Below are 13,099 nucleotides of genomic sequence, written 5' to 3' on the forward strand. Positions count from 1 at the left end.
ATGGGTGGAGGGTGCAGGCGGAACTACCTGGCATGCAGCACAATTTGGCCAGCTGTCAGACCTGATCCATGTGTTGCTCTAAGGTCTCGGAGTTAGTGCATGGCTGAGGGCCATGCTTTCCTCCTCCAGGCTTATACTGAGCCTGATGCCAAAGCTTGAAGGACTTGATCATTTTGCTGCTAAACTGGGCATTGGAGTACTGGACCGACACATGTGGGAGGTACAGCCCCCAGAACAGCACCTCCGCATCTGCATGCCCAAACAGGAGAGCCAGCAGGATGCTGAGACTTGCAGCATGGCACACGCTGGCCCCTAAGCCCAACAGCTCATCTGTTTAAGCCCCGGCTGAAGTTCTAAACCAGAAGATCTATTCATCCTGTCCCTTGCTTTCCAAATCTTGCTTGTGTCTCATCTTTACTTGAGTTGATGCTAAGGGCCCGTGTGTCTGGCACCCTGCATCTGCTGGGCGGCCTGATAGCCGTATCACCAGCTTGGGGGAGAGCACTTACGTACATATCACACGTCATCGGACTGATGAGTCCGCGTGGAGATGAGTCACCTGTGGGTGAGACATTTGTCCTGGGGCCTCCTCTACGTGCGTTGATAGCAATGAATCTGTAGCAGAAGAGCTGCATGGCTGTATCTCAGCCATCTTCGTGAGACAGAGGGAAGATGGTGACAGCCTGGCTGTAGCTGAGTCCTGTTGATTTTTTGTCGTGCTGTTGATTTTAGTGAGGCCAGGAGTTCAAGTTGTCGCTGGGAGTTGTAACTAGGAAACCCAAGCCTTTTAAAAGGAGAAGGGACTACAATGGCATCTGCCTAAGTTTGTATGGAGATGAAGACTTCGCTTAGGGAAGAGTAGACCATTACAGTTCATTTTTCCTAAAGTTTGGTAGCTCATGTTTAAATTGGGGTCATTGCTAACTGTTGCAGAAGAGAGCAGTTTGAAAGAACTATCAAGCTAATGTGCTTTGCCATTAGTGCTGTGCATGATTGGCAGAATGGGTGGAAATTACTCTCATCCATTCTCCTGTGTTTTAGGATGTCTCTTTCCTTATACAAAAGGGTTGCAAGCAGAAGGAGATGCATCTTCAAACTGCCTGAAATACAGTCATCAGAACTGCATGTTTTTAGTGACAAAGTCCTGAATTAGCTCGCTCTCTCCCCAGACTTTCCCCTACCTGGGATCTTCCTGCTGTGCTTGCATGTTTCCTGCACTAAATCTGCAGTCACCTGAAGGGAGTATGCAGAATGGAGAAGAAAAGGTGTGAAGAAAACAAACTCAAGTTTGTGTTAATCTGTATTCCACAGGGAATACTGCACTAATGCATTGGGGTTTATGACAGCGAAGAGAGGAGAAAGTTTGAGGATAGTGCACTCTAACTCAGCGGCATGATTGAGTGTATCCCATTAGCCATGAGCCTTGCCTGAATTTTAATGTCAAAGCCTTTGCTAGAATGAGAATAGTGCTTCCTCTGCTGCTGCTGAAGTGGTCAGTGGAGTTGAAATGTTATAGACGTATCGGATTCACAGGCTATCTTTGGAGGTGGGAGGGGATGCACCATCTATCTCCTAGGGATATAGGTGCTGTCTTAGTGATAATGGCTGAGCAAGTCTTTGTGTTAGAAAGCACTTTGAGTGCAAGGGGATGAGATTGTGGAGTACATAAAAATTCTTCCTGTTTTCCTGCTGTGGCTGGGAAGCAGTCTAGAAGACTTGTTGCAACTTAAAAGACTCTCTTAGATATCTGACGGCAAAAGCTATTTCTTTGTTGTCGGAAATGAGAACAGAATATGCTGTAAGCGAGAAGAAGAGATACTGGATTTGGTCATATTTCTGTATGACAGTTAGACTCATGTTTTTGCTGCACACAGCTCCAGTCTTCTCTAAAATGTGCTTATTCATGTTTCTGCTCAGTATTTTACAACATGTTTTTGTTCTGCTGTGAATTTCCTTCCCATAACTGTCTGGCTTCATCTCAGTAATGCTGTCTGAAACAAAGCAGTGGCTCTGGGTTTCTTTTTAATGCTGTTTGAAAAATGATGTGTGTTCGATCCTAGCTATGGTGTAAATCGTTCTTTTCCACTGTTTTAAGGTAACAGAAATCAGAATTTGTCTCCCCATTAAAAAAAAAAAAAAGGATAATTTTTGACAAAAATCTAGAGTACCTACAAATGGGAAGTTACAGACGAGCCCTTCCCTTCCTGCTCTGATAGCAGCAGTATGTACGGAGAAGATGTAAGTGCTGTAAGAAACCCCATTTTCTTACATTAGGAGGTGGGGGAGAAGGTCTTGGAAATGGTCGTGGTTAAATGATTTGGGGTTTTGGAGCCTGTCACAGCATAAGTCAAAGTATCCCAGGGGCTGCTATAGCTGCCATTGGTTGAGCACAGGGTACCTCTCTTCACCGGTGTAATGCGTTTCCCATGAGATAGAAGATTATTAGGATGCTTTGCAGAGCCTTTCAGAAGAGGCATTTTCAGGTAGGTATTGAAGGCTGGCCTGCCTCTTTACCATTCTGCACAGTGCTCGGGGAGGGAGTCTCTGTCAAGAGACAGGTCAGCGTTCAGAGATGATGTATCAGCTAGCCTGGGAGAGACTTTCTGAACTGCTGTGTTTGCACAGAAGCTTTACAGCTACTGTAATATTGTTAGAGGCATAAGAGAAGAACCAGCCCTGAGGTGAAACCAACGCAATTCTCATGCCTACCCTGTCTCTCACTGTGGAACACTGCAAGTAGTGTTACCCACCAAATATTAAAAACAGTAGCTTAAAGCTAAAGAGTGTCAGAATCACCAGAATTATTTCAATAAGAGTGGGGTCACTCAGCTACCTGGGGAGGATCACTGTGTGTTGCCTGTCAAATAGGGCTCATCTCAATATTATAACAACTGAACTTGATGCATGGGAGCGTTGTTTTCTTCTCTTCCTGTGCATTGCATGGGAAGGTGGTGTCAGGAGTCTCCACTTGAACGTTTTGGCTGGACTGAACAAAACAGGCCGTCGTGTTGCAGCCAGCTATGTGTATTTTCTTACCCAGGAGAAAAAGGATTTTCTGGGAGATCTAAGGCTTTTCAAGCTTAATTTTCTGCTGCTTTGTGAAATCACATTCATGTTGGCCGCTAGAAAACAGAATCTGACAGATCATAGGAACAATTTCCCATGGGCTTTGATTGCCTAATAGGTGTGGCCAGATCCCTGCTCTGATGGGGAGGGAGGCCAGCCAAGCTGCCTCGGATCGCAGCTGATCCGCAGCTTACACCACGGCACTTTGTAAAGGTCAGCTTTTTACCTGGGACTTCCCAGCTTGTGTCCTCTGCGTCTGGATGATTGTAATGAAGGTTCCCATGGCAATGTAGGCTGGAGTTGGTTTGTCCACCTTTGGCCCTCCTCTTTTCCTTCTTGGAAGTTCATAGACTTGACGTTTGCTCAAGGAACAGATTGAATAAATGGAAGTCTGGGGTCTTGCTGCATTCCTGTTCTGGAAGGCCTGTCTGATCCCTCTGTGCTCACTGCACCATGCCAGTGTTGTATGCAGGAGCTGGCAGCAAACATTGGAAAAAAGAGGAGCTTCTGCTTCCTTAAATCAATGTGGTTTTTTTTCTCCAATGTTTTCCACAGCAACCATGTTTAATATCACATGTGGAGGCTAGTGGACGATGAATTGCAAGACAAAATGAACGAATCCTTGAGCAATGTCAGAGCACTTAGCTTGGGGTAGTTGTGCTGACTGAAACCAGGTGAAAAGTGAAATCCCTGGTTCTGCTTTTAGGCAAATATCGTATGAAGCATAGAAAATAGAGGAAGGAGAAAACACAAAGGGCAGATGTCAGAGGGATTTTAATATCACTGAAATAAATTTCACTTTGTAGATGTTGTTTTTCGTTTCTCAAATGATATGAAGTGCATATCTTTTGCCAAGCAGTGAAAAAAAATCTCTAATCTCTTTTGTGATTATACACTTAAAGAGCATTATATGTACCTCATATTCTAAAATGGACACTTCTTCATGCAATTAATACATTTTATATTCATAATAAGTCTTGATGGGACCATGTTGAAATAAAAAAAAAAAAAGAATTTTATTATTATTTTGTGGCATGTGAACAAAACCACATGAGATGGGGACAGATTCATGACTGCTGAAAGTCAAAGTAGAGACCTTAAAAATAGTGAAAATACTCAGGTTTGCACCTTCTGAGCCTATGTCTCAAAAGGGACGATTTTTTTTGTCTTGGGAATTCTGCCCAATGTGCACTCTGCCTAAATGCACCCATATTTCTGGGATGCTCAAGAACAGTGTAGCTACAAAAAAAACGCTTTTTCCCAAAAAAGAACTTGGCAAACGTGACTTTCAAAAGCTGTATTCCTTCCTGGACTATGGCCTTGCTTATGAAGCATGAAGTCACAGCAGATTCTGATGAGTGACACATCCTTCAACATCCTTAAACTTGCCCTTGTACAGGTTGCATGCTTGACTGCCCAGAAAATGTATGAGAAACAGAATAACGTGCTGAGATTGGGAAATGCCACATTTCTATAATGCTGTGACCTAAATGCCAGAGTCTTTTGCCTGTTCAGGAGTATATGGCACAGTAAGACTTACAGATACATGCCACTTGTGGTGACATGAACACAGGAGAAATGTCCTATTTTAGTTACAGGCACATAAAAAATTCATGCAATTCTTTCTCTGCCTTCTGTTTGGTTGGTTAATAAGAGCATTCGCTTTACAAAGCTCTTTTCTGCTGGATACCCAGTATGATCATGGAGAAACAGGGTCTCAAGCTGCTGAGCCTGATTCTGCATTGCCTTTTGTATGCGACTCCTGTTCATGTTAGTGTTTGCTCCCCATGTGGAGGGCCACTGTGTTGGACCCTAGGAGGGTTCAGTCCCTCAGGAAGCAGCTGCAAAGTCATATTCGTGGGATATAATTTCACTGGAGTTGGTGGTACAGATGCAGGAAGGTAAATGGTAGGGGAACAACACTGGGCTACTAACTCTAATCCATGATTATGCATCCTCATATGTTCTTTAGCTGTAAAATTAACCATAATGTTTTTTCCTAGCTCTTGATTTTGAGGGATCAAAATAACATACAGGTAAGAAATATCATTTGTGTGTTTCAGGCAGTGGAGAAAGTGTTTGCAGTGCCAAATGGATTTTACTGGCAGACAGTAGAAACTGATGAAGAATACTTCCCTAATAGCAGCAACATTGAGGCTTGCAGCGACATAGACACTGAGGTAAAAATAATAATAATAATCACAATTAAGTGACCTGAAATATTTCAATCCTTAGGTTTGGTACAAATACTCAACTTGAAGTATTTCTCACTCAAACATAAATAAGCTGAGTCTTTTGTGTCAGTGGTATTGATATACCGATTGCTCTGAGCCACAGAAGATTAAACTATGAAATATATGGGTTGGAGAAATTGCTACCAACCGGGTACAGATCAGTAACAACAGACAAATTCTGCTAACCCAAAGCCCCGTGACCGCAAGCCAGCGTGCAACACAACTTTTATAAAACTTGTGCTCAGAAATCCAAGTTTTTCTGAAGCCTCTGGTACTATTTACCTGACCTACAGTAACTGCGTTGTAGGAACAAGTTGAAAGTAATTCTACGTCGTTTAACCCAGAAGAAGAGGTCAGTGTAACTTGAATTAGCTCATCTTTACCTCAGTGTAGGAGTGCATACCAAAATGTACTGGACCCCTGTGCAGATATGATAACGTTTTACCTGGGGTAACTCACCTTTCTTAGCTCTTGCACAACACAACCTGGCACGTTTGATCTGACGAGTTCAGTTTCCTGTTAGGAGTGAATCAGGGAGATGCAGATACCTTATGTTGTCCTGAACAACCAGCAAGTCTGGCCAGTTAGCTGTACCAGGCTTGCCTCCTGGAAGATACTAGAAAACCACAGTTATTTACTGAAGATATTGGGCACCTGGCACAGTCAGGAAATGCCTCGTATGTCTTCATGACAATTCCTCGACTCGCCTCAGGAGTCCTACTGGGAGGCCCATACAGAATCTCTCACAGCAAGGGCAGGATGCCCTGTAAGGAAGTGGCAAGCCAGGAGGTGAGACTAAGCAAGGCAGGCAGGGCCAGCCACCTCGCTTGGCAGGGTGCAGTCACACGTTACCCAAGTGAGAAGAGCAGAACAGGTCCAGTAACCAGGGTCAGCCAAAGAGTCCATAGGGACAGGGCCAAGCCAGAAGGTCAAGTCAGCAGATTAGGATAACGGCCAGAATCAGTGACATACGAGACTGGCCGCGGGCATACCTGCAACAAAGCTCAGAGACCAAAGCCAAGTGGCTGGCTCCCAGGCAAAAGGGAGGCAGCAGTTACTGAGGTTTGTCAGTGCTGGACAGCTGCATTATCAAAGTTGGCCTAGAGCCCAGGCAGCCAGACCCCAGAGACTCTTATAGCTGCTACAGAAAAAAGCTTCCTTACTGGCTGCTGTGATCACTGGGTTAGTATCAGGAGAGCTTGAGCTAGACGAACATAAAGAAATAAAGCTTTTATTCCTAATTAGACTACTTTTTTATGATTTGTGTAAATTTATATCTTCATTTATTATGATGTTATAAGCCTTGTTGTGTGTTTATCGGGAAGTAGCATTTCATTTAAAGTGACCAGTAGTGATGAATTCATTTGGCGTTCACTGCAGACATAAAGCTTGCTGCTGGGGATAGCATTGTGTCTTTACACCCAGGAGAACCACGCACAAATTTGAGGCCAATACAACCATGCTTGTCTGATCCTCAGCTAGACGATTTATTGCCCTCAGCATGTCAAGCACCACACAACTTTCTGTTGTAAAGCATCTGTGTTTCAAAACAATAAGTTCCTCCTGATAGGAGAGTGCAGAGCTCAAAGTAGTTTGCTTTCCTTTTGGGTATAGACATTCAGTATGTAACAGCGTATGTCTTCCTGTGTGTCAGGACGAGCTGAATTGCATTCATCTGGTAAGGAAAAGTTCAAAAGGTAAATCTGGGACAGTACCGGGGATGTACCTGCCTTTTGAATCATTTTTTGTGTTGATTTTGGCCTTTTTGTAGGTATAAGGAAACAACCAGTTGGTCTATTATTATTACTGGACCATCTTTCTGTAGTACGCAGAGTTAAATAAGAGTGATTCACTTTATTCTCTGCCCCAGAGAACTTGCAGTCTTTTACTAGCAGGTTTTTGTGACAAAAGGCACAATTATTTCAGTAGTAGTACATAATTATTATTCAATCATAATTATCATCGTTATGATTCAATCTGAAGCTAGAAGCCTACTGTGCTGAACTGCATGTAAACAGAAGAAAAGAAAGCCTCTTTATAGCTCTTGTAGCGTAGGTAGGGCATGGGAATTTAAGGTGAGTAGAAGAGACAGCTGTGTGGTCACTGTGGGCTTGGAAGCATTTTGGCTCACTCCTCCAATGTGCTCTTGCTGTTCAGGTTGCCATGGTATTGCTGTTTGAAACTCTCCTCCGAAGTTCCCTAGCTACCCATCACATGTTGCAGCTGGTACTCAGCTCTGGTCTGGATGTCTGCGGACTCCGCCTGCTCTATCCTCAGCATGATGTGCTGCTCTCTAGCTCAGGTGAGGTCTAGTTTTCCTTCAGCGTTTCCTTCAGCGATTCCATTGTGTAATGATGCTGAGGTGAAGATCTTTAGCTCTACTAAGGTGAAGAATGATGTGGTGCTGCGGACATGGAGAAAAGGGTATCAGATTTACAAGAGCATCATATCAGTTGCCTATATCTTTTGCAAAGGAAATGATAAAAGACCTTAGACTGTTTCTTTCTATCTACTCCCAGTGTTGCTAGAATTCAACTACTCCAAGTTGAATTTTTAGTCCTTTATGTGTGTGTGTCTCAAACCGCTTTTGTTGTTCCTTTGTAGAGACCATTCCCAGACTGCAGTGCTGTAAGCTGCAGGATTAGACCCATGTGTTAGGTATACCAAATGAGTTCCTACTGATTTTCCTGCAGGTACTGCAGAGAATCCAGCCTCTCTTCCTCAGTTCCCCCCATCCCATCGCCTCTGGTACTTCAGTCTTTACTTGACCTTTAGGAGAATGTGTGAAAGGAAACTACAGATCTATCCATCCTGTAATTATGTTGTCTGATAAGCCATCATCAAAACATCACAATTTGCCAATAGAAGGTGGTCTGAGGTGAGAGACCAAAAAGATAAGGCGAACAAAAATTGTATGAGTCCCCGATGTCAAATCTCAAAGCCCTTAACATTAGACACCAATGGCCACATGTTGGCCCATGCCACTCAAGTCTTCCATTTGTGAAGTAGACATAATGAAGCCTGTCTCAAAGCTTGTATAGAATATTAGTAGTAGATAATGCAGTATAACCTTAGAACAATGAGCAATTATACTAGCTGCAAGGTGTAGAGAGAGCCTCTGAAATGTTTTGTGGCTTGTGCTTTCTTTTAATCCAAAAGTTCTCTTGGAAGGTTTGCATGTGGCACTGTAGTGAATACAGGCAATCCATTTCTCATGGGGAAAGTTGTGGGCAGACAGAGTGAGAGAAACAGGCTTCCGTTTGCTTAGACAGAAGATGAGCGCAGACCTGCTTAAATAGAGAAATATCCTGCAGTTTCCTTGCCTCTTTTTACATTTGAAAACCATACGAGCAGACTGCTTTAGAAATGGGATTGCAGTTGTCTCAGCATTATGCGTGTAATATATTCATATTGATAGCTGCAGAAATGAAGAAGGACTTCAGAAATGAGTAAGAAAACCATAAAATCACCAGTCATTAAGAGATGAGTGGCAGCAGATCTGCTTCAGTGCTCTGTACCCTGTATCTAAATAGGAACATTTTGCATGAAGGGACAAATCATTTGAGCCGAGGACTGCTATGTGAGTTTGTAGACTGGATTTTTACCTTTAGCTTGAAAACTTTAAAATGATTATTTTAAGTATTTTCAGTCAGTTTCTCCATTGTCTACCTGTTCTGGAGACTTATGTTCTGGTTTCTGATTCTTAGGCAACTAATGATGTAAATGAATACATTTAAACTCCAGGGAAGAGAATGACACGTCTTTCTGCTCTTACACAGTGAGAAATGTGGAGGAGAAAAACTTGCTCTTTACTGGGTTTACTTATTGGACCCAAATAGCGCTGAAGTGAATGTGGAGAAGGGTTTGCCGGAGGTGTAGGGAAGAATTGTTGCAGGAAATAAGGAAAGCCACAATTCAAGTCCTGGAGGGGAAATAAAGGAAAAAATCGAATATTTGGACACATTAGGCAACGTAATGCAAAATCTGTATTTGATACAGAAGAAATGATCTAGAAAAGATGTAGATGGATATCCAGCTTGTGATTCCCTTCCCAGTTTTCCCATATCTGATGAAAATTACAGAAAACATTCTTCTCTTCAGGCCCTTATTCTTGCCCTGTCTCCCCTTCAATCCCACCAGCCTTCCTTATGAATACAAACAACGTACAGCACCAGAAGTTAAAGTGCTGGCTTCTAGTGTATCAGCTGTGTAGTATTTAACCCCATGCACATCCTTTTCCACAGCAAATAAGAAGCCAACCCACTCCTTTAACAGGTAAGCTACCTTGAGTAATCTCAGAATTACTACTGGGTAAAAAAGTACAGCTGGTTGCCAGCATAACACCCACAGGACAGGTAACCAGTAGGTTACTTTGCCTAAGTCCCCTATGACAGAGCTAAAAAGAGCACTTGAGCAGAATGAATGACCTTGGTGTGGGTTGTTCCATGCTTTAGTTACACGTGTCTTTGTCTTTCACAGAAAAACTGCCTTCTTCCTATGCTTCAGAGATGGGCAAGGTGCTACCAGTGCTGGCATTGGGCGTGAGAGGGCCAAAAGCACGTAGCACCTTGCAGAATATCATTGGGCCATCTGACCCGCAGCTGGCTGGCGTGACAGACTGCAGTTCCATCAATGCCATCTACTGCAGGAGCCAAGCAGAGCCTCTCGTTTACCTGCCCCAGCTGGACAGCCGTGTGCACAGAGAGCTGTGCCTCTGGTTCGGAGGGAGGGCTGCTCATGCAGCACTGCATGGTGGTGTCCTAGATCCAGCTTCCAGATGCAACAGAGTGAGGTGATGGCACTGGCCTGCATGCTTCTGAGCTACGGTAGTTCTCACAGGCAAAGTATGACATGGATGGCAGACAAGCACACAGCTAGTGTGCTTTGTCTTTATCAATTAGTCTTCTGCTAAAGGTCTGAATGAACAAGAGTAATGGACGGGAGCAATCTGTACATTTTCCATTTTCACATATGTTACTACAGTCTGTAAAAGCCCTCAGTCTCTCACAAGACTGTCTCTTCTGGTTGTGTTAGGTGTGGGACTCTTGCAGTTGCCTCCCATCATGTGTTCCCAGGTAGCTAGGCCTGTAATTCATACACTTGCAGCACCTGCTCGTGGGTCCTTGCTGTGCCAAGTACAGCTGATCAGCCTGATCTGAAATCTCTTTCAGCTGTACCTGGTGCTGGAGAAATGCTTCAAGGTTGTGTGCCTCTGAGGAGCTTGTTCTCCAGGAATAGCTTTGCCCATCCTTATCAACTGATTGGAGATAAGGAGCTTCAGATGGAAAAGGCTCTTCAGAGAGTTATGACAGAAGTCTGTGAAAACAAAAGGTGGCTTATAAACTCAACTCAAGCAATCAGTGTGAGAAATGCAATTTAGGAACTGGTGGTATAGCAATAGGGTGCCAAAAAGTGCTGGGAACAAGTGAGATTCAGGAGTCTGGAATCTTGCACTCAGATGGGGCTGGATATAGCTGCAGAGGGAAATGGGCTATTAAGTAGCTATTAATCCATCATGCAACCTACAGTGCCTGTGCTCTGCTATGTAGTACTACAAGGTGGGGGGACTACAGCCCCCAAAGGCTCACGTTTCTGTCCAAGATAGGCAAAACCTATCTAATGTTTTTTATTCTTAAAGTTGCTTGGTTGACAACAACATAGCAATGATGGTAGGCTGCCAGAAAGTCTGCTCTTGACCTTACTCAGCAGAGCAGAGGTGCGTCAGGGAAAGGGATGAGAGGAAAGGAGAAAAGCTTCTGTTCAGCTCTGTGAAGTCAGCACTGAGCAGCACATGGTCTGCAGCTGTACAGAGGCAGAGGGAAGGTGAGATCAGTAGCCTGAACACTCTTGCAGCACTCCTTCCTAGCGCTCTTTTCCCAAACCTCTCTGCAGCTTTTTTTTTTTTTTTTGATGAAGCACTTTCTAACAATCATTCCCTTCCTGACAATTTTGCTACTTCATGGATGGAGACTTAAACCTAAGAACCCAGGAAGCACACTCAGTCCACACCGAGCCACACTCAGTAAATGAAGGGCTCTGCTGTGCTCAGAGATCCTTTCCTGAGACTGTTACAAAGACAGATCAGAGTAGGCTGGCCTGCAGAGGGAAGAGAAGAGACACAGGTATTCTTTTGGCTTTTGAAAGACACTCCTTTGGTTGTTCCAGGCACAGGATCTCAGCCTTGAAACATTTGTTTTACAGTGCTTTATCAAAAGATTTGGCTTAGGGCTTCAAGGAATTTCCACCAGCCAGGATAACATGAAACTCAGACCTCCTCTCCTGGCTGTCATTTGTCACACAGACCTGTGTAATCACGTGGGGTGTCAGCCTTTACAGGCTGGATTTTTCAGACCCTGGGCGTCTCCTTTTAATGTTACTGGATCAAATATGTACTGATGTGGTGAAACTCCCCTGGAGAGAACTCATATAGGGCCCTGAACCTGCAAGTTCTGGACAGGTTTTTGAAGATCCCGGTTGCTCAGTGCAGTGTGGATCACTGTGTTGTCAATGGCAGCAAACCTGGGGTAAGTTGTTCTGCAGTCCTCTTGGTGCTTTCTGCCAAGGGGCAAGGTGCACCCATGTAGAATCAATCTGATGCACATAGAGGGGATTGTCAGTTTTGTTTGGCCATGAACAGTGACTCTCGTCATTGTTAGTTTTAGGATTTGAAAAACTCAATTTGGAAAAGTTTCATTCATTTTATTTATTTGTTTTCCTCGGGGATGCTTTTCCTCCTACGAAGATGATGAATTCTGCTCCTCTGGTACAACTTAGCCAGTCCAGAGTGGTGCTATGTTCTAAATAATGCGCTTGTCTTTCTCTTAATGCTGGTAATTCAGACCATTGGGAGATCAGAATACAAACTGCACCTCAGAATTCATTTTTTCAAATTTTACTTGCAAATATTGGTGGCTTCTGTTGGTCTCCTGGGAGCAACAAGTAGGATGTATTCCAGCCGACTCAGTAGCAGGGGATGAGGCAGACAGGTTTGCCTGAACAGCCTGCACTTCACAGACCTAGCCAAACTGTTTTACAGTGCCATTTGCGTTGTCAGTGCCTGGCTTTCAGAACCACACCTTATGTTCACCATGCCATAATTTGGACCTTTTGGGAATGCAGAAATGTTTAGAGGCTTCACTGCCATGAGCATCTCTGCCAGACTTGATAGTTCTTGTTGCCCAACATGAAGCAGCAGAGGAGTATCATGATAGCTTTAAAATTGCTTAAACTCTAGCTAAAGAACCGAAAGTGAATAGCAGCTGTAATATATTTGTGGCTGGGAAAAATACTGCTAATGCAGCCTGACCTATCTCTTGATTCCCAGGTTTCCTTGCCAAGCTGGCTACTTTGTATTAGGTACTTATTGAACAGAGAGAGCCTCAGAGGGAGTAATACAGAGAGAGATGTTCAATCAGAGAGACCTTGATGCAGTTCACGTCATGGACAAGAGGTTGAAATGGTGGTTTCAGTAAAGCTTCCTTGTCCCTGGGCTTGTTGTAGAAAGTGGGTTAGAGTCAGAACCTTGCATTACAACTTTTAATATCTATTGTTTTTCCTTAGGTCTCAGAGTCCTTCATCAACTAGAGCAGAAGCAGATGAAGAAAACGTTCATCTCCAGGACATGGTGCAACCTCGACCTCCAGCGATGCTTGTCTCAACTTCCAAAGGTCTGTGATAGGGAATGAATCATGAGGTTTTATGGTTCTTCTTTGCTGACAGTGTTACCTCACTCCAGCCCACCTGTTTCAGGAAACTCTGCCTCCCTGGATTACTCAGTGCTGTGACCTGGCCAGGTCCAG

The 13,099-nt window shown here is 43.9% G+C and overlaps 1 protein-coding gene across 1 annotated transcript in view; it reads left to right on the plus strand.

Annotated features, from left to right (window-relative positions):
- DNAAF8 (dynein axonemal assembly factor 8) overlaps positions 1 to 13,099 on the plus strand; it is a 96,563-nt gene that overhangs the window by 41,795 nt on the left and 41,669 nt on the right. Inside the window, exons 14-17 of the mRNA XM_035549110.1 lie at positions 5,130 to 5,246; positions 7,458 to 7,602; positions 9,780 to 10,092; positions 12,861 to 12,967. Of these exons, the coding sequence (XP_035405003.1) occupies positions 5,130 to 5,246; positions 7,458 to 7,602; positions 9,780 to 10,092; positions 12,861 to 12,967 (682 nt within the window). The remainder of the gene's footprint in view (positions 1 to 5,129; positions 5,247 to 7,457; positions 7,603 to 9,779; positions 10,093 to 12,860; positions 12,968 to 13,099) is intronic.

This window comes from Cygnus atratus, chromosome 15, assembly GCF_013377495.2.
Source record: "Cygnus atratus isolate AKBS03 ecotype Queensland, Australia chromosome 15, CAtr_DNAZoo_HiC_assembly, whole genome shotgun sequence".
NCBI classification, from domain to species: Eukaryota; Metazoa; Chordata; class Aves; order Anseriformes; family Anatidae; genus Cygnus; species Cygnus atratus.